This window comes from Saccopteryx bilineata, chromosome 9 (genome assembly GCF_036850765.1).
Source record: "Saccopteryx bilineata isolate mSacBil1 chromosome 9, mSacBil1_pri_phased_curated, whole genome shotgun sequence".
NCBI lineage: Eukaryota > Metazoa > Chordata > Mammalia > Chiroptera > Emballonuridae > Saccopteryx > Saccopteryx bilineata.
This window is the reverse complement of record NC_089498.1, coordinates 34,945,420-34,970,064: the sequence shown is the minus strand read 5'-3', so window position 1 is coordinate 34,970,064 and position 24,645 is coordinate 34,945,420. Positions and strand designations below refer to the sequence as shown.

Genomic DNA, 24,645 nt, shown 5'->3' with positions numbered 1-24,645 from the left:
TGCCACCATTAGAGGAAACAAAAGGACACAGGACTCTTGGTAGCTGCCAGTCCACCTTCCCTCCAAGGGTGGGGAATGGGAACAGGCAGAAGGGACATCCAGCCCCTAGCCCCACCCCCTCATGTCCTTCTATTTGGGGATACATTTTCTGCCTGTCACTCTGGACTTGATACGGTCAGGGGAACCAAGAAATTGTGACATCTTTAGGAATGACTCAAGGGGAGAACACAGCTGACTTGACTTCCTGCAACTCAGTTCTTTCCTGCATTCACCAAAGAAGTATCACTGCCCTGCCCTGTGACTCAGTTTCCCTTTCTAACCCTCCGGAAGGACTCAGAAAATGGCGTGTGGAAACCTGGGTCTTGTAAGATGGAGCTAGCACAACAGGCTTGTAACAAGGACAGGAAGAACACGTGGCAGGAGATCGCTTTTGTTCCTCCTAGCAAGCTGGGGATGTGCCTGCAGAGGCCTCTCACTGTAGAAGTCACCTAAGAAACCCATGTGGATAAAAGGCTCTGCACCCGCACCAAGGGGACTGGGGAATTACTCCCAGCTGGGAGTCATCAAAACCCTGAAGCTGGCTCAGCGGCCCTCTTGGGCCCACCTCCACGTCCCCACCCCTAGAAGTGGGGTGCAAAAGCAGTGCAGAGAGCCGAAAGGCAAGACCCTAAAACAGTCAAGTCTCCCTTTAATCACGAGGGCTATCTGAAGCCCACAGCTCCAGCCATAAGTTGGGGGTGGGGAACGCGCTGCTTATGTGACCCAGGGCCCAGCGCAGGGATGTGGGGCTGTGAATGGCAAGACGGAGGAGCCTCCCACTTCTCCCCTTCTCTCTCTGCAACCAGGCGGTGGGGCTTACTCAAGCAAGGCCACCCAATATGGGGGAACATGGCACCCCTTTTCACCACCCAGGGCTGGGATGCATGGCTGCAGGGAACCTGGCACCCAAAGCCAGGGAAGGACACACAGATCGAGTCCCAAACTTTCCCCTGAGTCTCCCCTAGATCGGGAAAGAAAGTGAGGCGGGTCGGGGGAGTCCCAGGTGCCGGAGACGCGGGCGGGCGCGCCCCAGGCACTCTCCGCCAGGAGGCAGCGGACAGGCTCCGCTCCGCCTTCGCCTTCGCACCGCCTCGGCTCCTAGCCGGTGCAATCCGGCGCCCGCGGGCAGGGCGGGGCTGCAGTCAGCACCGCCCCGAGGGGCCCGGAGGGGGCGGTGGGAGGTGTGCGTGCTCCGCGGCCCAGAGCGCGGGCCCGAGCGAAATATCCCCTAACGCACTGCCTGGTCCGGGCAATGACCCCCGCTGCTGTGTCTTACAGACTCGTTGCCGCGGCCACTGGAGCCCGGCCGCCGCCACCAGCACCCGGGCGGGCCCCGCGCGCCTGGCGCGCGGCCCCGCAGTGAGCCCACCAGGAAGCGGTGAGTGCCCCGCGCTATGCGCGCTCCGGTGCTTGGCTCGCGCTGCCCATCCCACCCCACCCCACTCCTTCCAGAAGACGCTGCTCTTCCTGGGTGCCGCAGCTCTGCTGAGCGGCGTCCACGCCCCGCAAGCTCCGGCGGCTGGACGGGCGCGCCCGGGGGACAGTAAGGGGTCCCCTGGGCGGTGGGAAACCCTCACGGACCCTAGAGTCCCCCCAACTTCTCCCAGACTTTTTTGCGGAGAAGCAGTTTGGGGGAAAGTTGGGCCCCCTCTGGCCGTGTTGCAACTTACACCGGGCGGGTGGGGGTGTGTCCCAGCCCGTGGAACCTCTGGCCCCCACTCTTCACCTGACACCCTGCGCTGTCACGAGTTCCTTGGGAAGGGACCAGCCCGTCATTCCTCAAAGCTGGAAAGGAGCCCGGCCGGGGTGGGGGCAGGAGGCCTCGAGAGAAACCATTTCCCCTCTATCGAGTATTTCAAAATATATTATTTATGAACCGCCTCACTTAGGGGCCCCCTTCGCTTCCAGGGCATCAAAGCAGGGTTTGCAACCGCAAAGGGCGACCAGTGTGAACGCACGCGCAACTTCTGGCCCGCTGAGCTCAGTGGAACTGGGAGGGAGGCACTCTTTACCAAGGAGGACCTAGAGCTCTGGCGAGGACTTCTCTCAGACTGTCCCTGGCTGGCTGTTAGGTCTGACAGAATGGAGAGAAAAGCCTGAGTAGGCCTGAATCATTGAGGAAGAGGAGCTGAAAGGCAGCGAGGGGAAGGCACTTAGTAGATAGCAACTTTTGTGGAACAAACACCCCATCTTACAGATGAGGAGACTGAGGTTCACAGAGGCACACCTGAATTGGCAAGCTCTGGCATTTTCTACCCGACTCCCAGGAATGCTTGGGAGCCCCTGTTTGGGGCTGGATTAACTCTAGAGGCACCCCCTTACCTGTCCAGGACACACCCACCTTGGGTCGTGTGTCCCCACCACTCGGTACTCTTTCCTCTGGATGGGAGGGAAGCAGTGTATTTATGGAAAGACTTAATCCCTCTGCCAGCTCCAAGGAGGCTGAAAGCTCTGATGCCTAATCTCCTCTCCCTGGAAGCCCTTTCTTGCTTGTGGGTCTCCCTAGATCACCTCTGGAGACTTGAAATGGGAACTCCCCTATGTGCACAGAAGAGCAGTGATATGTAATGTTTACTGAGTACTTGTGTGCCAGACCCTGCTCTAAGTGCTGGTGCCTATCTCTTGCATTTTCTCTTTTTATCCTCTGACCAAAAACTATTATATCCCCACTTTACAGATGAGGACACAGAGGCTTGTAATGATAAAATGACCTAAGGTCACAGGTGGGTAAGTGGGAAGACCAGGCCTTGAATCTCTAGACCTCACAGTGAGTTGCCCTTCAATATAGCAGAGGCTAGGCCAGGCCTCTGTGACCACCAAGTGCAAGCCCCCTCCCCCCATTAAAAGATTAAGGTATAATGTACATACAGTGATATATACAAATCAGAAATGTACACCCAGATCAAGAAACAGAATTTCCCCAGGAACCCCGTCTTGCCCCTCCCACCCGCATCTCCCCTTAGAGCCAATGGGTGGTTCTCTATCTCCCACAGGCAGGGCCATATCATAGTTACTTTTGACTTGGTGCAAAGAACACCTTAGTTTACTGTAATCTTTGCACTGAAAGCCTGCAGGGGGTGAGCTGGCAAACACTGCTGTGGGATGTAGTTTGTGACTTCTGTCTTCAAGGCTGCTGTAAAAACAATTACATGCTTTTAAATTAACCCCATGGTTAATTAACCATTAACCCGACTTCTAATAGCATACCCCTGATTTTTAAATGAACATTTTTATTGACATAAAACCAGGAAAGGTACGCAAATCATAAGCATTGAGCTTGGCCACATGGAGGCCCAGAGGAGCAGTGGGAAAGTATTTTGCTCAAAGTTACTTGGCTAATCAGTAGGAGGCCAAGGCTGGACCCCAGGTGGCCTAAGACCCTGCCTCGTGACACAGAAGCAGCTGGGCATTTTGGTGGGCACTCTGCCCCCACCCCCAACCCCATCCTTTTTCATTTCCTGTTGATGAGTCCCTATGGGCCTGGCAGCTGCCCTGCCTCCCTGAGAGAAGCTTGCAGCCTCCTGCAGGTCCATGGGCTAAAGCCAGGAAGAGGCTCACGTTTGTACTCTGTATACCAGGATGGAAGGCATGTTAACGCTTGTAGCATCTGTTCCCAGGGCAGTCCCTTTGACTGGAATTGCAGGAATTCTAATCCTGGGGCAAAAGAAAATGCCTTTTCTAAAGAAGGAAGAAAACCCAGATTTGCCATGTACCTACTGGGAGCCTGGCGTGGCCAGCCCGTTCATACCGTCTTCCCTGTGTTCGCTGTATGGAAACAGGCTCTGAGATTCTCCCAGCGGGGAGTGGAACCTGGTTCCATCTCGTCTGGTGGGTCCACCCATCTAGGCAAACAGTCGCATTCCTCAGCTGTGATTCTTCACCCCTGCCCTTGGTCCTCAGTGAGGTCTTAGTTAAGGAGGTAAGGTGAGGCACCATGGTGAGTCACGACCTCCAAAGACTTAATTCTGATTTCATCTGGGAGGTGGCTATACAGAGGCCAAGATGAGAACTCTATCCTGACCCTGCTTTTCACTCATGCTCCCTCTCTGGGCCGCCTCTGTTACCTCATCTGGGAAACCCAGATATTAGCAATAAGACAGCCTGTGCGTAGGGTTGCCAGATTTAGCAAATAAAAATACAACACACTCAGTTCAATTTGAATTGCAGAAAAATGATGACTAATTTCCAGCCTGAGTATGTCCCATGCAGTAATTGGGTATCCCGTATTTTATTTGGCAACCTTCTATCGACAGCCACTTCCAGGCCTAGATTTGTGATTCACTCCAGGAAGGTTTATCTCACACTCTAGAGACCAACATTCATGATCCACAGAAACTGTAACTAAAGGGAACCAGCAGACCTTGGTGCCAGAATTACAAAAGCAGGGTCCCTCCAGCCAGTGAGCGGTTCTTGTGTCTCCTGCAGGCAATGCTACATCTTAATGACTTTTTACTCTGTGCAAAGAACGCATTAGTTTACTTTTCTCTTTGCCTTGAAAACCTTCAGGCAGTGAGCTGGCAAGCACTGGCTGCTGTGGGCTGGTAGTTTATGGCTTCTATCTTCAAGGCTGCTGTAAAAACAATAACTGACAACTTGGCCAAGTGTGTCCTTTCCTCTGGAGATGTTCATGGTTTGCAAAGCAGCAGATACCCATCTATCTCACCACCCTTCAGAGGAGGGGCGGATCCCTGCAGGAGGAAGTGCGTTTTTATCATTGTCCCCTCTCTGTCACCAGAGAGGATCCTGTCATAGCCCTTTGTCCGTAGAGAGATTTTTATGTCTGGGTGCAAGAAAGAACCTGTTCTACTTCAAGCTGTTGTACAAATAATTAACAATCTGATATTTTGAAAGGGACATAAACAGAGCCCAATTCAGTATGAAAGGGAAGTTTTTCACACTCCTGCAAATGTGTGAAAGAGGGAGAACATTTTATACCTCAACTAGTGGGTCTCATGGACCTAACTGAGCTGGAACCATCTTGCCAAACTAAGGGGCCTCCTCTGATTATGTGTTTTTAATTATGAAACTGTGTCTCTGTAACAAATGCAAATGCTAGAGAAGTGTGGCATGTAGAATGATGTAGCCTTAAGTGTGTAGTGAGATCGACCTGGCCTTTGGTGTTCAGCCTCCCAGAGCTACGGCTTGTTAGTTTGCTTGACCCCCTCCCAGCTGCGTTCCCTCATCTGTGTAATAGGGACTGCAGTGGTGTTTCTCTCCTAGGGTGTTGTTAGGGTTCAATGGAATCATTTCTATAAAACTTGGCCTAAGATTTGACCCCTTGAAAGCATTAGCTTGGTATCTGTCAGCTGTTACTGTCATGATGACGATGAAGATAAGAGTAGCCCCGCTCCGCACAGTTAGGCATCTGTCTGGCTTCCATTCAGACAGATGTTGAATCAAGCTTAACCTCTCCTTTCCAAACATCGCAGCCCATTTATGGGGGAGGGGGGGAGGGGCCCACAGTGAAAGCATCTGTAGCTTCTACTGGGGACTGGGCCTCCGCCTGGCAGCCTTGATCACAGAGGGAGTGGAGTGGATGGGGTCCGTCCACACTCCCAAATAAATCAGCTGTGGGAGTACTTCCTCCCCGTACAACAGACCACACTGAGGGTCATTAGGGACCAGACTGCCCTGGGGCCTCTGGCTGTCCTCTAATGCAGTGCTCTCACTGGAGTCTTCAGTCCTGATATTATGACAGTGACAGTGATGATGACAATGACAACAGGATGACTGTCCCAAAGGCAGGGGGTACAGGATGCCTGTTCTATAGGTGAGGACACTGAACCTGAGGGGCGGAACTTCAGCACCTCATATCCGGGAGGGCAGTGACTTGCCTAAGGTCACACAGCTCCTCCACATGCCTGGTGCTCATTCCTCCCTGCGATTCCCCAGCCCACAGCCTTCATTCTGTCCTTGGGGACGCAGAAGCATAGTGAGGAGAGTTACAGCAATGAGAGCGTTGGGATAAGAAACGTTGGTTTGTGTCAACTCTCCATTTGGGCATTTCAAAAACCTGAAATAGAATTGCTGCACACGGACACGACCCCTTGATGTGATGTTTGCCTGACTCTGGCACGGCTTCTTGTCCCCCACCCCCCCAACATACCCGGTGTCCCTCGAAGCCAGGCTGGGGCCACTCCCAGTCCTCATCTTCTTGTTTGGTTTGGTTTTCTTCCTTCCCTGAGTGTTTTGATACATGTATCTTAAAATTACAAGACAGCTTTGGGGGCAAAACCTATCAGGTTAGGACAACTCTTCCGGGAGGTAGTGGTCCTGATGCAGCATAACACAGTGCCTTCCCCAGGCCGGAAACCCGGTCCCTAGACGGCACATCCAGCCATGCCAGAGGTTCTGGGAGGACGGGATCTGATGCACAAAAACCGCACCCTGCGTGCAGCCGCTGGGAGGCAGTGATGAGGGCACAGAGGAGAGGGAGCCTATTGCCTTGCTCTCTGTCTGCTTCTCCTTCCTTTGTCAGCTTCTTGTCTTAAAAAGGAAATTGTCTTTCCTTGGGCTCTTATTTTTCAGACACACAAGTTTGAAGCTTATGGGAAAGTTGCAAGAGCACGTGGTCCTGTATACCCAGCACCAGACGTCAGCATTCAGCCAGATTGGCTTTATCGGCTCTCTCTGTGCATACACGTGCCTGTTATGATTATCTGGCTGAACTGTTTGGTAAAGTTGCAGAAAGGATGACCTTGACCCCCCAGAAACACTTCCGTGTTTTCTAAAAGCAGGGACGCTCTCACAGAACACAGTACAATGATCAAAATTCGAAAATGGGACGATCGGCCCTGTACCGTCATCTGGTAGACACCTATCTTTCCTTTGGCTCTTTTATTGTTTCTCAGACACCCAAGTGGGGAATGGACTCCCATTTCCCAGCTTCAGCAGCAGGCGGCACCCCTGCCCTCACTGTGCATCTGCCCTTCGCCACTTGTTGTCCTGACATTGATTCAGCTGTGAGGACTTCAGCATAAATCATTGTTCAAACCCTGGGACGGGACGTGTCGTAAAATCTCTTGAGGGGGCTGTGACCAATGCTTGAAGAAGAAGAAAATAGGCTATAAAATTAAGTGTGCCATGCAGACGGTGTGTGTACGGCTGTGAAGGTAGTGTCTCCCATGGTGGCCGTCAGGGTTCCTGGGTGTATTTGTTAATGATCTGACCTTGGCTGCAGGCCCCCTGGTGGGGAGTTCTAGCCTGGGGAGCGTTGGAGAGAGACAGTGGTAAGGGCTGTGCTACCACCCACCCAAAAGCTCTGGCTTTGGAAGGATGGGCTCTGGAGTCCAAAGTGCTTGGCATGAATCCTGGCCTCACCACTTGCTACCTATATGACCCTATGCAGGTTAACAAACCCCTCCATGCCTCAGTTTCCCCATCTGTGAAGTGGGGATAGAAATGGTCCCTACCTCATGAGGCTGTTGTGAGGATTTCTTTTTCTTAAGTGAGAAGTGTGGAGGCAGAATGACAGACTCCCGCATGCGCCCCGACTGGGATCCACCCAGCAAGCGCCCTACCCATCTGGGGCCATTGCTCCGTTGCTCAGCAACTGAGCTGTTTTAGCGTCTCAGCTGTTTTAGTGCCTGAGGCGAGGCCATCCTCAATGCCCAGGGCCAACTTGCTCCACCCGAGTCATAGCTGCAGGAGGGGAAGAGAGAGAGAACGCAAGAAGGGGGAGGTGGAGAAGCAGATGGTCGCTTCTCCTGTGTTGCCTGACAGGGAATCAAGCCCAAGACGTCCATATGCCAGGCCAACACTCTACCACTGAGCCAACCGTCAGGGCCGGTTGTGAGGATTAACTGACCATAGATCTCTGTCCAGGGGCTCTACCCAGGGCTGGGCACATAGTGAATGTTCAAGAAAGGTGCCAGTTGTTCCTACAGGCCTGGTCTTGGGCTCTCTCTTCCTCCAGCCCCAGCCCATCCGCCCCCCCACCCCCACCCCGAAGGACCCGCTCCTTAGCATCTCATCCTGCACTTTAGAATCCCTTGGGAGCTTTTAAAAGCCCCAGTGCCAGGCCAATTACTCCGGAAGCTCTGGGATGGGACCCAGGCATCTGTATTTTTTAAAAACACCCAGGTGATAGCCTGGAAGATGCAGTACTTAGCACTTCAGCGGTAATGAGTATCCCCTGGGTCTTGTGGAAATGCATCTCCTGAGCCGTTAGGCAGGGGGCGTGGCGGGGCCCGAGAGCCTGCATTTCTCACAGGCTCCCAGTGGTGTCCTTGTTGCTGGTCTAGGACCACACTCTGAGGAGCAAGACCTTGCAGAAAAGGCCTCGCTGGATACCGATACCTCCCTTCCCTCATCACTGTCCTAAATAATAGCAGCCGACACCTCTTGAACTTCTGCTCTGTGCCCAGCACAGCCCTCACCCCTGACGTTCAGTTCTCGCTGCTCTTTGGTGAGGCTGCATCGTCCCCATTTTAAAGATGAGAAAAGTGAGGTCTTGGATGGTTAAGGATCTAGCCGGTGGTCACACGGCTGAGCCAGGCTCGGGTCCCAGGCAGGAGAGCTACCACTCCAGGGCCTGCTCTTTTTATACCCAGCTGCCCTGAGTCTGTCCCCATCAGGGTCTGCCTCTCTCTCCTGCCCTCCCTCGGTATCTTTCCTTCCTTCTCTTTCCCTTCTTCCTTCTCACTCGCTCATGTGCTATTCCTCCCTCTCTCCCCCTTCCTCAGTTTCCCCTAGTCCACCTCCTACCTGCCCTGTAAATCCAACCTGGCTAAGACTAAAGCTGGCCTCTCCTCCAAACTGGTCCCTCCTGGGTCCCACCATCTCCCAAGCCTGTGTGTCACCCGGACTTCCAGCTGCTTCTCCCTCCCACTCCCCCACTGTCTTTGAAGTTCAGGCTCCACAATTTCTGGCCCAGAGCAGAGCTTCTCCAACCTTCACATGCACGTGGATCCCAGGGAGCCTTGTTACAATACTAACTCTGGCTCAGTGTATCTGTGTGGGCCTGAGGTGCTGCGTTGCTTACAGGCTCCCAGGGGTGCCGAACCTGCTCGCCCAGCAGCACCGCCCATGTAGGGACGGTTGGGGGACCTTGGTGTTTCCTAGAATGTAGCCTTGCTGCTTGGTGCCCTGAAAATACCCTCTGTGACCTGCCCCGGAAGTCCTCAAGGTCCAGTTCATCTTTGCCTCCATGTCCTCTTCCTCGCCCCAACTCCCCACCGTATGGTTCCTCCTGTGGACCATGCCTTTTGTGTCCTCTAGACCTATGCACATTCTGTTCCTGGGCCTGAGAAGCTGTTCCCCGCTTGGCTCACTCCTGCCTATCTTTAGGGGCATTGTCCTTAGGCTTTCTGCGCTGGGGCAGAAACCCTCCTCTGTCTCCCTGGCCTCACTCTGCTTCTGCTGGGCTCACCATGCCTCTGTCGGGGCCAGTTGGCATGTCTGTCTTTCCTCCTAGTCTGAACATCCTCAATAGGTGTGGTGCCTTGTTTGACCTTGTATCCACCTGGATGGGGTCCTCTTTGACATCAGATGCCAGTATGGGGAATGAGTGGGGAATAGAGCTGGGAGATTGGGAGGTCAGACAGCAGGGAATGAGGGATGCTCCCTGGAAGGGGAGCATCCAAGAATGGTTGGCAAAGCCGAGTTGCCTGTCAGGAGCACCTGCCTTAACATTCCAGCATCCAGGCAGGAGAAGCAGACCATGGATTTCAGAGTGAAGGGCTGGGGCCCTCACTGGGCCACACACAACTGTGTCAGAGATCTGAGGGGTGCTTCTTACCGCCACCCTCAGCCCCTCTCCCCTCATCAGCCTGGCACACAGGGGGCTTCATGTGGACGAAGAGGTGAGCTCCCCACCATCAGCCTCTCAGACTCAGGAAATAAGAGCCTCCCCTTCCCAGGAAGGCTTGTAGAGCCACAGAGACCCTGTGGCAGGGGCTCCGGCCAGAGCTCCGGGCAGTCCCAGGTTTGGATTCCAGCTCTACTCTCATAGTAAGCTGGAGAGCCGTAGGCAGGTGACACCACCTCTCTTAGCCTTGATTTCCACATCTGTAAAATGGGGATAGGAATAGCACCTTACAGGGTTGTTGCTGAGGATTGAGTTTCAAGAGTACATAGGTGCTCAAGCACCATCAGCTGCTACCTGTATTTGTTGATTACTCAGAACACTAAGGATGCATCACATTGTAGGATGATTGTGGGGACAGTGGCTGGGACAGTTTTAGTGCTCATGCACTGGGGACTACACACCCCTTATAGCTTAATTTGTTAGATTTGCAAAGAATCTACACTTTAAAAGAGGGTAGTTCAGTCGGTTAGACTCTAACCGTTAGAGCATCATCCCGATGGGCCAAGGTTGCGGGTTCAGTCCCCGTTCAGGTCAGAGCACAACCAATGAATGTATGAATAGGTGGAGCAGCAGGTCACTGTTTTCCTTTTTCTTTCTCTTTCTCCCCCTTCCTCTCTCTCTAAAAATCAATTAAAAAAAAAAAAAAAAAAAAGAGGGGCACTCCCGCAGCTTGGCTGAGGGTCCTCACATCATGCGGCCCGCCATCATCTGTGGCCCCTACAAGGAAAGGCCAGGTGGTGTGGGTTCCGCATCGTCAGCCCCCGACCACACCCTCCCCGTCAACTTTACCCACAACCACAGCGGCCTCCAGTATATTTAGCTTTGAGGCGTCTGAAAGTTTTTTTCCGCCAGCACAGACTCAGCTCGGAGCAAATTCAGCCCAGATGTAGTCAGCAGGCGCCCCGACCTGGAGGCCTCGGTTTTCTCCCCACTACTTCCTGTTGTGCACCCATCGGGGCCGGGGGTGGGGGTGTGGGGGGGGGCTGGCCACACTTGGCCAATACAAACAAGCCTCTCCTCTCTCCACAGGCCCGCAGAGGCGCCGACATGGGGCTAAAGCTGTCCTGTCTGAAAGGTAAGGTGGGCGGCTCTCCCTCACCAGCTCTGATGTGGGTGGGGCGGGGTAGGGTGGAGGTTGTGTGTGTGTTTGGGGGGGAGGCAAGGGAGCGAGGCAGGAGAGGGTGGGAGGGTAGACCCTGAGACCCTACTAGTGTTGCTGCCCGGGAGAGAGAGGGGACCCTTCCGCTGAAGGCTGCACCCGTACACAGTAGGTGCCCTATAAATGCTTGCTTTGACTCTAGGGGTTCCTCCAGGCCTTTCCTTTCATTGGCAGCTGAATGACGTGGGGAAATCACAGTGCCCTTGGGTCTCAGTTTCCCCCTCACAAGGGTTAATCCCAGGCCGTGGAGAGTAAGGGAGAAAGAGGCTCTAGATGTAGGTGCCAGGCACGCACGGCATGTTTGCTCTCTGCCCCGCTGGCCTGTTATCATGAGATAACAAGTTTGGCCTGCCAAAGTGTGGGAAAGGCAAGCAGGGAGAAAGTTCTAGAAGGACACAGAATCACTGAGGGGTGGTGTAGATGTTGGCAGAGGCAGCCCAGACCTGTTCTGTGCTCTAGACCTGTGGTCCTCAACCTTTTTTTGGGCCACGGACCGGTTTAATGTCAGAAAATATTTTCACGGACCGGCCTTTAGGGTGGGACGGATAAATGTATCACGTGACCGAGACAAGCGTCAAGAGTGAGTCTTAGACGGATGTAACAGAGGGAATCTGGTCATTTTTTAAAAATAAAACATCGTTCAGACTTAAATATAAATAAAACGGAAATAATGTAAGTTATTTATTCTTTCTCCGTGGACCAGTACCAAATGGCCCACAGACCAGTACTGGTCCGCGGCCCGGGGGTTAGGGGCCACTGCTCTAGACCTATCTGTTCAGCATCTGGATGATCTGGGAACACCCAGACCAATATGGCCCACACGGAGACCTCCCGTCAAAGCCCATTCATTATTCCATGACAAGTGCTCCCACCCCTCATCTCCCCAGCCTGAAATCTGGGAATCTCCCTGGATGGCCCCTCACCCACATGCAGCACGCTCACCAGCCCTGACCCTCCTCCTGGATGTCTGGGGCCTGCGCCTGGCTCCATCCCTCTGCCACACGAGGTCAGGAGGCACAGGACGCTCAGGCCAGCATGAAGGACCATCCTTCAGGTTCCATTCCTTCAGGTCCCACAGCTGGGATGAGTGAGCTTCCAGGAGAGCATCTGGTTGGTCCAGCTCAAGGCTTATGCCTGTCCCTCAGTGGGAGGCGGGCGGCTTGATGGACAGCTCCTTCAAGACGGCGGCATGCAAGTAGGGAGCTGTGGTTCCCCTAGAGAAAATCAGGGTATTGTTTGCAAAGTGGGTTTGGGGTGCTAGAGAGACCTGAACAACCCACGTGCCTCCAGGGCCGGGTCCCTCTGAGGCTCTAGGCTGAGCCCAGGCAGGAGTTGGGGAAGGTGTTTGTTGAGTGAGTATCCATGGAGGGTGGAGGTCTGGGGGTTGGGTCCAGAGATCACACCTCAGCGCTTCAAGACCTTCCTCCTTACGCTCCACGCAGGTCTACCCAGTGCCCGGCACAAAGTAGGTGGGTGTTATTGTGGTAAAATAAACATAACCTAAAATTTACCATTTTAACCCTTTAAGTGCACAGTTCGGTGGCATTAAGTACATTCACATTGTTGTGCAAACACCACCAGCATCATCTCTGGAACTTTTCTATCTTCCCAAACTGAAAATGTCCCCATTGAAAACTAACTCCCTGTTCCCTACCCCTACCTTCCTACTTTCCGTCTCTGTGGATTTGACTGCTCTCTAGAGACCTCACGTAAGTGGACTCATGCAGCATTTGTCTTTTTGTGACTGGCTTATTGCACTCAGCATCATATCCTCAAGGTCCATCCATGCTGTCGCATGTGTCAGTTTCCATTATAAGCTGGAAGATATTCCGTTGTGTATCTAGACCACATTTGGTTTATCCATTCATCCATTGATGGACACCAGGCTGCTTCCACTTTTGGCTGTTGTGTCGGGACATCTTTCACAAAAAAACAAGCCCTTGAATGGACCTCTGAGGCCCCTTATCTGCTAGTCCAAGGTTGGAGACTCCACCCAGGGAGAGACCCAGGAGCTGCAGATGCTGAGAGTCCCTGGGAAAGAGCCCGCCACCCCCACCCCACCCGGGACTGAAAGCCCGAGCGGGCAGGCTGAGTGCTCCTGGGGCTGGGAGCTTCTAATCGGGCTTCTTCCGGGCCGGGCCCTGGAGGAGCTAAGTGCCAGACGGGGAGCCAGCTGTACCAGGCGGGTTTGCTCATACATTTTTCATCACTAGCTCTCTACCCACCCACTTCCAGCCCTTCACCCACCCTTGGCCAACACAGGCTTGGGTGTGCCTGGGGATGGCAGGGCACAGGACCCCTTTCTCTGTGCTAAACCAAGACGACCCGGGCCCACCGGCCCTGATGCCCCCATGCCCCCTGCAGAGCCTTATTTTCACATTCCCCATAAGGACTATGTCACGTGTGCCTTCTCTTACCTGGCTGCCAACAGGTGTGGCTTTACCTGGTTGTCAGTGCTGGCATATGTGGTGCTGTGCCCTGTCTCTCTCTCTCTCTCTCTCTCTCTCTCTCTCTCTCTCTCTTTCTCTTTAACTATTTCAGTACTAGTGCTGTCTGTCTCAAGGCAGTATCATTTTACAGTTCTTTAAGGCCGGTACCAGGTTCTGTCAAGAGCTGGTCTTTGGGTTGTTTCCAACTTGTTGCTTTTGTAGATAATGCCATTTTGAACACCTTTCCTTTTTTTGAGTGGATAGAGTGCTGCCCTGGAGCACTGGGGTCACCTGTGCGAGCTGAGGTTGCTGGCTTGATACTGAGGGCGCCCGTTCGACCTCCGAGATCGCTGGTTCGAGCCTCAGTCAGGGCACATGGGAGAAGCAATCAATGGTTCAACTAAGTGGTACAATGAGTTATGCTTTCCTCTTTTTCTCTCCCTTCCCCCCAGTGTGTGTGTGTGTGTGTGTGTGTGTGTCTCTCTCTCTCAAAAAAAAAAAAAGAAAATACTGTTTCTTTGGGATAAGTTCCAGCAATTAGAATCCAGGTCAAATATATTGTTCACAAAAATTAGGGGATATTTTTAAATGAATATGAAGCGATAAAATACCCCCTGATCTTTGTGAGCAGTGTAATTAGGATAAATGGTGAGTTCGTACTGTGGGGGCTCAGACTGGCAAGGGCCTGTTCTCTGCGTCCCACGCAGATGACTCATCCGTTTCTCCTTCCACCGTGCAAGTGGATATTATCCTGATGAGGAAGCTGAGGCACAGAGAGGCAGTGCAATTTGCCTGGGGCCACACAGCTAGGACCTGTGTGGGGTTTGAACCCAGGTGGGTTGGTCCCAGAGGCCTGGCTTCAGCGACTACCCATATAGCTTCTTCAGAGGAAAACATTTTAATTTGTCTTTTAAAGTAGCTACTATGACTAGAAACTTTATCCACATGGGCTCTTAAATCTTCACATTAACCCTATTAGATGGTGTCTTCGTGTCCTATGCTACCATAACACATGAGTACAAACTGGGGGATGGAGGTGGGGGGCGTTTAGACAACTGGCTCCTGAGGACTCCAAGTATCCCTTGGCTGTGGCCACATCACTCTAGTCTCTGCCTTTGTCTTCACATGACCTTCTCCCCTGTGTTTCTTTGTCCTTTTATTATTTTTTTTATTCGGTTTTTTTTTGTTGTTGTTTTTTTTTTTAGAGAGGAGAGAGAGAGGGAGAGAGAGAGAGACAGAGAGAGACAGAGAGAAAGAAGGGGGAGGAGCTAGAAGCATCAACTCCCATATGTGCCTTGACCAGGCAAGCCCAGGGTTTTGACCCGGCGACCTCAGCTTTTCCAGGTCGACGCTTTATCCACTGCGCCACCACAGGTCAGGCTCTTTGTCCTTTTATAAATATACCAGTCTTTAGGCTTAGAAGCAGCATTAAATTCAAGATGATCTCAACACAAGATCCTTAACTAATTATATCTGCAAAGACCTTATTTCCAAATAAGGTCACGTTCTGAGGTTCTGGTTGGACTTGAATTTTGAATTTGGGGGGAACTCGATTCAACCCACTGCAAGTCACTTTGCCTCTGAGCCTCCTGCGTGCGGGACAGGAATGTGCTTCTCCCGACTGGCAGGAAAGACTCAGCGGAGGTGGGAGAGCGTGAGAGTAACATGGGAGAGAGAAGAATACAGTTGTGCCTAAATCCTTGTTTCTGGTTCCAGCGGAGAGTGTGCACAATGGTGCACTTTAAGTGGGGTCCTTCTGCTCAAGGGCCTGGCCATAGCAGCTGTTTACATGTTGGAACATTCCACTGTCCAAGAGCGCCTCTCTTGTATCCTCTCGTGTACAGGCTCACTCCTGCTGGGCTGGCATCCCTGTAAGCCTGGCGCTGCTCCCTAAGCATGAGTGCACACGTCGCTTATTTCAGCCTCCCTCCGGCTGGACTACATCGGTAACTTTACAGACAGGGAGACTGAGGCACAGGGGAGCTCTCCCTGGTTCAAGGTCATGTGGCCTGTCAAAGAGGGATTTGTCTCAACAGATGGCGGGGAGGGATGGTGGTTTCCCTGGTTCGTAAGCATGTTCTCCCCTGGCCAGCAGGTGGCACTGCCCAGGACACAGCATGGTAGGGCCCTGTGGCTCTCAGTGGGACCCATAGACTTACACCCTGAGCGTCACCTGGGAACTAGTGAGACATGCAGATTCTCGGGACCCACCCAGTCCTACTGAGTCCAAAACTCTGGGGAGATTCCGGAGCTCACTCAAGTTTGAGAAGCACTGGTGAAGTGGCTCAGGGGTCAGAGAACTGAGTTCAAATCCCATTCTGTCCCTGACTAACTACAACCTTGTGCAACTCACTTCACATGCCCAAGGCTCACTTTCTCCATCTGTAAAATGGAGTGATGAATGGGAACATCACCAGGGCCAGGTCTGAAGAAATATCTGAGATGTGCACTAAAACTGATGTCCAATGAACAGGGTTTGCTGCCCGCCTCACCTTCCCATCCATTTGCACCTTCCCTCTCTGGAGGCAGCTCCAGGTACGTGGAAACCTCCTTAGGGAAAAGCTAAACTGGAGGTGGGGCTTTTCCACCAGGGCTCCCTGACGGGTGCCAGCTCTAGCCTCCGCCAACTGCGGCATCACCGTGCAGGCAGGCTCCAGAGACAGGGCTGGTCCCAGCCAACCAGCCATCTGGGCAGTCTGGGGCCAGGCAAGAAAGTGCCAGGAGATGAAGATTTTATCCTGGGTGGGTAGTTGGTTGGTTTGTTTAATAGACTTTATATTTTAGAACAGTTTTAAATTTATAGAAAAATTGCAAAGATAGTACAAAGCTCTTATGCAGTGTGTCCATAAAGTCATGGTGCACTTTTTACCAGTCACAGGAAAGCAACAAAAGACGATAGAAATGTGAAATCTGCCTGACCTGTGGTGGCGCAGTGGATAACGCCTCGACCTGGAAATGCTGAGGTCGCCGGTTTGAAACCCTGGGCTTGCCTGGTCAAGGCACATATGGGAGTTGATGCTTCCAGCTCCTCCCCGCTTCTCTCTCTCTGTCTCTCTCTCCCTCGCTCTCTCCTCTCTAAAAATGAATAAAGAAAAAAAAAAAGATTTTTGAAATGTGAAATCTGCACCATATAAAAGGAAAACCCTCCCAGTTTCTGTAGGATGATGTGGCAGCATGTGCGCATGCGCAGATGATGACAGAACACCGTGTATACAGCAGAGCAGCTCACGGCCATTCCAGTTGAGATGTGGACGGTACAGAGGAAAGTTCACTGTGTTCTGTGGCTCGCTAAATTCAAATCCGTGACCAAAGTGCAACGTGAATATCAGCACGTTTATAACGAAGCGCCACCACATAGGAATAACATTACTCGGTGGGATAAGGAGTGGAAGGAAACTGGCAGTTTGGTGGAGAAAGCCCGTTCTGGTAGGCCATCAGTCAGTGATGAGTCTGTAGAGGCTATATGGGATAGCTACCTAAGGAGCCCTAAAAAATCTGTGCGTGAGCCCACATCGAACTGCACTGAATAGGTATGAAACTGGGAGAGTTTTCCTTTTATTTGGTGTAGATTTCACATTTCTATCATCTTTTGTTGCTTTCCTGTGACCGGTCAAAAGTGCACCATGACTTTATGGACACACTGTATTTTCCTGAGCCACTTGGCCCTGTACAGGGGCTCCTCAGGTTACGACAGTCCTGACATACAATGTTTCGAGTTTATGATGCTCACTCCCATAAAAACTTAAAATAATTGAGACATGAATGTTTCGGCTTATGCTTTTAGCGTCATACTTATGGGCTACGTGGGCAAAGTAGTTTGGTTGCGTGCAGTGGAAGAAGACGCAGTACCGCGGTGTTTGAGCGAGGGAGTTGACGTCCCCCAGTATGCTTACCTACACCATTTTTTTAAAATTTCTACTTCCTTTTTTTTAATTTATGATTTTAACTTATTGTGTTTACATAAATTCAAGTGTCCCACTGAATATAAAATAGACTTTATTTATATATTTTTTCATTCTTAAAGACTTGATTCATTTTAGAAAGGAGAGAAAGAGAGAGAGAGAGAGAGAGAGAGAGAGAGAGGAGGAAGCATCAACTCCCATATGTGCCTTGACCAGGCAAGCCCAGGGTTTTGAACCGGCGACCTCAGCATTCCAGGTTGATACTTTATCCACTGCACCACCACAGGTCAGGCCAGACTTACCCACGCCATTTTGAATTGTTAAAATTGCAAGTGTTTTGTTTGTGTTAGGCTAGGGTGTGTTTCGACTTTTCACCAAAATTCGGATTACATCACTGTCTTAGGAACAGAACTTGTGTCGTAACCTGAGGACCCCTGTAGTTAACGCCCTTTATAAGTATGGTGCCTTCATTACAACTACTGGATTGGTACAGGTGCATTATCTTACAGTCTGTACTCTAGTCGGATTTCCTTGGTTTCTACCTAGTGTCCCTCTTCTGCCACAGGATCCCACCTTACGTTTTATCGTCATGTCTCCTTAGGCTTCTCTGGGCTGTGACAGTTTCTCAGAAGTTCCTTGTCTTTGTGACATTTTTTTGTGTCTCTGTGACAATTATTTTGAGGACAACTGGTCAGGTGTTTTTTAGGATGGATGCCCCACTGTTGGAATTTGGCTGACGTTGGTGGGTTTTTTTGTTTAGTTTTAGCTTGTTTTTGTTTTTGTTTTAGAGAGAGGCAGGGAGAGACAGAGAAACAGGAATAGTGATCTGTTCTTATATGTGCCCTGACCGGGGTGTTGGTGGGTTTTAACGGTCTCTCCTGCTGAGTATGTGATGATGGTGATGGTGAGGACCAAGAAGGACACCTATAGCCTTTCTACCCTCGGCCACTTGGGCACTGGGACCCCTGACCGTCCGGGTATTTCTCCCGGTTCCCTTCTCAGGGGCTCAGAGCCTCTCCTCCACTCAGCCCATAACCCCGGGCAGAGGGCGGTTGGGGGATGGCAGTTTCAATGCCTGTTTTTCTCATTGGTGTTGGAAGTCCAAGACTAGCCCCATGTCAAAACAAAAGTGAGAGTCACACCATATTGCCCCATTCTAGTGTGAATACTGGGTTCCAGCTGTCCCACAGCTGTGGTCCAGAGCTGGTCAAGATTGTTCATGGCACAAACGTTGATCGCGGCTCCACTGTGCGCTGGCCCAGGGCCAGGTTCGAGACTTCAGGGATGAGAAGGGCAGCTGTGGCTTCTGACTCCATGAAACTGGGGGAGTAGGGAGGGGTAAACGTTACTCAGAACTGTCTCCTGAGTACTGACTGCGGCATGCTAGGATGCAGACCAGCACCCTGGCCCACCCTGGGTAGGGATGCACCTGAGTCTGGAAGAGCTGGCCTGGGAACCAGCGGGAAGTGGACAGCATTCCAGACAGGGGTAAAAACTGGGAAACAGCAGTACCACGATGGAGTGGAGAGGGAATTTGGGATTTTACACTAAGAGTGATAGGGAACTCCATGAAAAGGGAGGGGATAAAAGGCACTTATTTGGCTAATACATTGTGAACAGTTTTCAGAATGAGTGGGAGCTTGATATGTTTGAAAGGAAAGTCGCCTGGTGGGGCCAATGTCTTAATATACCGAGCTTCAGTGTTCCCATCTGGGAACTGGTCTGTGGCTTCATGTCCATGAGGATCCTGGGGGAGTTCCCTAACCTTGCAGTCCAGCAGCACCCCTGGCAGGGGTCTCTGTCGACCCTGCCCACCCAGCTCCCACTAGAACAGAGCCTGACACGCAGCAGGTGCTCCCTTCCCCTGAGGAGGGAGCCGGACCGGAGCTGCATTCTAGTATAACTTTCATTTGTCTGGCAAACAGTTACTGAGCACCTGCTGTATGCCAGGCACTGCACCAGGCCCAGGGACGCGGCAGTGAACATCAAAGGACTCCATGCAAGAGAGAGCTGAATGTGTGAACATGCAACCCAGATTGGTGGATTTTTGTGATGAGAGCTGTGATGGGAATTAAAGTTATGCAATAGAGAGGCATGAATGAGATGGGCATGGTCAGTCCTCTCTGTCATGGAGCCAGCTCTGCAGATGCAAGGAACAGTGTTCTAGGTAGAGGGAATAGCAGCTGCAAAGGCCCTGAGACAGGAACAAGCTCGGGGAGCTGATGTGCATTGAAGTGTGGCAGGGATGGGGCCGTTGAGCAGGAGGAGATGAGGTCACTGGGGCAGGCAGGGCTAAGGGACCTGAAGTGTGGTATCCGGAATTTCTTCTCAGAGTAACAGGAAGTGCTACAATTATTCCAGACCAGGAGCCTCAACCTCTGCTGCGCATCAGGATCGTGCGTCAGGCCTGGCAGGGTAGGGATTGGGTGGTGTGGGTGGGTCCTGGGCACTGGTGTGTTTATGACGCTTTATGCAGCCCAGAGTGGGAACCACTGCTGGGCCCAGAGTCCTTGCTTTTCAGATGGGCCCAGAGCACAGACTTACTGTGGGCCAGGCCCTCCATGACCGAAGCAGCAGTGAGCGAGCCCGGTACCCACCTTGAAAGGTGACTAAGTTGGCCGGGAGCACACAAACTGATAACTGTCCTCAGCTGACAAGGGGCAGGTTAGCTTGGCTGAGAACCCAGGTATGCAGGCTCCAATCCAGAGCTCCTTCTGAAACCTGCTAAACAGATCTCCACCCAGGAGATAAGGGCTGGGGGGCTGGGAGATCCCCTGGCTCCCTGCTCAGAGGAGGAATGGATAATCCAAACCTGTTTTAATTGCTGAAGCAGATGGTGCTTAATTTTGTCCTGCTCTGCCCTGCCCTATCCTGGAAGACAGCAGCCTCCTGTCTTCTTAAGCTAAACCTCCAGCACCTGCTGTCTTCCCTAAGGAGGGAGGGCGGGAAGAGGCCTTGAGTGTGGAAGTCAAGTGTGGACAGTCCCCAACCACACCTGGGTAGGAGCCAGTCCTAGCACACAGCAGCTATTCCTCAGGTGACAGTTCCGATTGACGTTCACATCCCCCTTACTCTCCCGGTTCCATGGGTCGCGCACCATGGCTGCTCTGCTCATCCCCAAAGCCTGTACCTGGCCCTGGGTCTGAGCACAGTAGGGACGCAATCAGTGTTTGCAGAATGAACAACTTCTTGACTGCAGTCCAGGTGTGGAGACCCAGGACCAGTCTCTGGCTGGCTGGGGCAGTCATGCCATCGGTCCCGCAGCCCAGGAGGGAGCTCGGGGCTCACCATTCAGGTCCCACTCCTGTCCTCCCAGACCGAGAAGAGTTGCTCCTCATCCCTGGCATACAGGTAATGAGACTGCATCAGGTGCTAAAACTCCCTGCCCAAGGTCACACAGCTAGAATGTGACCGAGCTGGGGCCCGGAGGGCAGTCAGGAACGTGACTGGGCACCCAGACGTGTGCCCTGCCCTCATCCTTATCTCTTCTTGCCTGGCAGTTCCTCTGAGCCTCGCATGGACCAGGTGCTCCAGAAGTATTTGGAATGAATGAAGGCTAGAAAGTGAGCCTCCAGAGAGGGGTAGGAAGGAGGAGAAGGGAAACGGGGGACAGGGAGGTGGTACTGGACTCAGTGGTTTCAGCTGCCCACAGTGGGGGGCCTCCCTGACTTAGTGTTGCTCAGGACTCCCAAGTGAGGTCTGTGCTAACCAATAACGCCTGCCAGCATGCAGCTGGCCAGGAGACGGAGCGGCCTGGTTCGACTGGTCCTGAAGAATTCCCTTTCTCCCTTCCTGGGTGTGGTTTCCAAAGAGCCTTCAGATGCCAGGGTAGGACTCTGGGCCAGGGCAGTGCTGCGCCCACACCCAGCTCTGACCTTCCCTTCTCATCTTTCTGCTTTGTGCTCTGCAGGCCTCACAGTGCCCCAGACAGGCCGGCCAGTGCAAAACTAAGGGACTCTGATCCAATAGGTCCAAATCTCGTGTGACTTTGCTGAAGGTCTTCAACTCCCTGCATCAAAGCCTTTTGTTTTAACTACATATAAAATGGGCACCAGGGCAGGGCTGTTGTTGGATGGAAGAAGGCATGTCAGGCGCTGAGAGCAGGGCCTAAGGTGTGATGGGTGCACAGAAATCACCATGGGGGCCATTGTTACTGCTAAGATGTGCCTGTACTCTTTCTGTCCTTTCAAAATGTCTTTAAAATTTAATTTAAGCCTCACCTGTGGTGGCGCAGTGGATAAAGTGTTGACCTGGAAATGCTGAGGTCACCGGTTTGAAACCCTGGGCTTGCCTGGTCAAGGCACATATGGGAGTTGATACTTCCTGCTCTTCCCCCTTTCTCTCTCTCTCTCTCTCTCTCTCTCTCTCTCTCTTTCTCTCTCTCTCTCCCTCCCTCCCTCCCTCCCTCTCTGAAAATTGATTAAATAAAGTCTTTTAAAAAAAATTTTATTTACGACTGTGGACCAGGCCCTCCATAACTAAAGCAATAGTGAGCCTGCTACCCACCTTGAAAGGTTACTAACTTGGCCAGGAGTGCACAAACTAATAACTGTCCTCAACCCACCCGAGTGGCAGGACAGACCTGGGACCTGGGAGGCCCCATGGCATCATGGCCCGCCAGGGACAGTAGGAAGCCAGGCTGGCCAAGGGCGAAGTGGGTTTCTGAGCGCTGCTGCTAGGCCTTCAAGGTCCCACAAGCACTCTTGAGCTGGGGTGGCCCAGCAGAGTTGTCCCAGGTCGAGAGGGACAGGCCTTTTACCTGCCTATCAACTGGACATGGGGGAGAGGCTGTGCCCAGAGAGGTATAGCCTGGGTCAGGGCTGAGCCTAGGGACAGAGGGTGAGGCCTGAGCCTGGCCCTGGAATCCCCTTGCCTCACTGCCCCTTTAACAGTAACCATAGTCCTAATGATACGGCCCCCTAAACCCTTGGTATTGGCTGGGCCGCCCCCGACGCCTTCCACTTACTATCGTGTGTCCTAGGAGAGCCTTGCAGGTTACAAGATGACCTAGGGTGAAAGTTTGAATCTTTATTCCAGCAAGGGACCAATCTGTATGTTGCCATCTATAACTTAGCCCAGGGGTCCCCAAACTTTTTACACAGGGGCCAGTTCACTGTCCCTCAGACCGTTGGAGGGCCGGACTATAAAAAAAACTGTGAACAAATTCCTATGCACACTGCACATATCTTATTTTAAAGTAAAAAAACAAAATGGGAACAAATACAATATTTAAAATAAAGAACAAGTAAATTTAAATCAACAAACTGACCAATATTTCAATGGGAACTATGCTCCTCTCATTGACCACCAATGAAAGAGGTACCCTTCCAGAAGTGCGGTGGGGGCCGGATAAATGGCCTAAGGGGGCTGCATGTGGCCCGCGGGCCGTAGTTTGGGAACCCCTGACTTAGCCCCTTTGCAGCTGAGAAAACAGGCTCAGAGCGGGTAAGAAATTCACTCAGTTCACACAGCCAGCAAAGGGCAGACTGGAGATGCTGGTCCTTCTGGCCCGGGCCACCCTGTAGTTCCCGGGGCGCGGGCATGCTGTGGTGCCACGCAAGGACTGAGGAACAGCAGCAGCTCTTGGGCACCTCTCTAAAGTGCCAAACTCTTGTTAATATTATGCCCTGATGGCTACGACTTGTCATCTCCCAGCTGGTAGAGTTGCCAGATACAGGAGGAAAATCCATGCAACAGGATGCCTAGTTAGATTTGAATTTCAGATAAACAAGGGGTAATTGTCTAATATAAGTATGTCCCAAATATTGCATGGGACGTACTTTTTAGTATACTAAAAAACTGTGACCTGAATTTTATCTGGCAACCCCATCCCTCAGGGACACTTCACAGTGTCCAGAGACATTTTTCTCTTGTCACCATAGCACCTAGAGGCCGGGATACTTCTAAACACCCTACAGTGCACAGGACGCCCCACCACAGAGAATGATCTGGCTCCAAACAACAGTGAGGAACCCAGAGCTACCCACATCAAACATTTCCTGTAGGCCAGGCCGGTGCCAAGAACTTTGTTTATTTTCCCTGACTTCGTTTCTCATAGTGATCTTCCGCCGATTTTAGAGATGAGTAGACTGAGGGCTGGGAGGGCGGGCACTGGCCCAAGACTGCATTGCTGTCTGAGCCTAGCCCACCAAACTGGCTGAGTCCCTGAAGCCTCCACAGAGGGACTGGGGCTAGGAGGAGTAGGGAGCATCTGCTGAAACTGCTAAGATCTGGCAGAAGGGAAGGACAGCCAAGGCCCTGGCCGGTTAGCTCAGTCAATTAGAGTGTCGTCCTGAAACACCAAGGCTGAGGGTTCGATCCCCAATCAGGGTGCATATGGGAAGAGACCAATGAATGCACAACTAAGTGGAAAAATAAATGATTGCTTCTCTCTCTCTCTCTTTCTCCCTGTCAATTAAAAAAAGAAAAGAGGCCCTGGCCGGTTGGCTCAGCGGTAGAGTGTCGGCCTGGCGTGCGGGGGACCCGGGTTCGATTCCCGGCCGGGGCACATAGGAGAAGCGCCCATTTGCTTCTCCACCCCCCACCTTCCTCTCTGTCTCTCTCTTCCCCTCCCGCAGCCAAGGCTCCATTGGAGCAAGGATGGCCCGGGCGCTGGGGATGGCTCCTTGGCCTCTGCCCCAGGCGCTAGAGTGGCTCTGGTTGCGGCAGAGCGACGCCCCGGAGGGGCAGAGCATCACCCCCTGGTGGGCAGAGCGCGGCCTCTTGTGGGCGTGCCGGGTGGATCCCGGTTGGGCACATGCGGGAGTCTGTCTGACTGTCTCTCCCCGTTTCCAGCTTCAGAAAAGTACAAAAAAAAAAAGAAAAGAAAAGAAAAAGGGAGGAACTGCCAGAGTCCCTGCTTAGGGGCAGGCAGGCAGGCAGGTAGGTGTGGGACGGAGACAGGGAGGTGAACACACTCCCCAGCTTGCTGTGCTGGAGCCTCTCTCTGTCTCCTCCTGGGTTCTCTCTCCAGCAGCTCATCCCTGACGCAAACCAGAGCTTTTTCCATAATTAAAAAGAGATTTAAAACATCCACTGCCATCTCCGCTGGGCCAGCTGCCTCACAAAGGTAAAACCGCCACGCTGCCCTGGCCTCATCCATAATAATGCAAGGCTTTCCCTTTAATTGGAATTAAAAAAAAAAAAAGATTAAGTGCATCTGAAACCCTCAGAGGCATTTGTCGGTTTGTTTTTTGAAATATCTGCACTAAATCTAGACGGCCTGGTCATCTCTGAGGAATGAGTACTGGCTCTGGTGCCCTGTGTCCCTGCCCCAGGACCTTTGTGCATGCTGTGGCTGACTTGAGT

At 52.3% G+C, this 24,645-nt stretch overlaps 1 protein-coding gene across 1 annotated transcript in view; it reads left to right on the top strand.

Annotated features, from left to right (window-relative positions):
- Positions 1–369: 369 nt before the first annotated feature.
- C9H16orf74 (chromosome 9 C16orf74 homolog) overlaps positions 370–24,645 on the top strand; it is a 36,497-nt gene continuing 12,221 nt past the window's right edge. The window contains exons 1-3 of the mRNA XM_066244120.1: positions 370–455; positions 1,005–1,417; positions 10,877–10,922. Coding sequence (XP_066100217.1) covers positions 370–455; positions 1,005–1,417; positions 10,877–10,922 — 545 coding nt within the window. The remainder of the gene's footprint in view (positions 456–1,004; positions 1,418–10,876; positions 10,923–24,645) is intronic.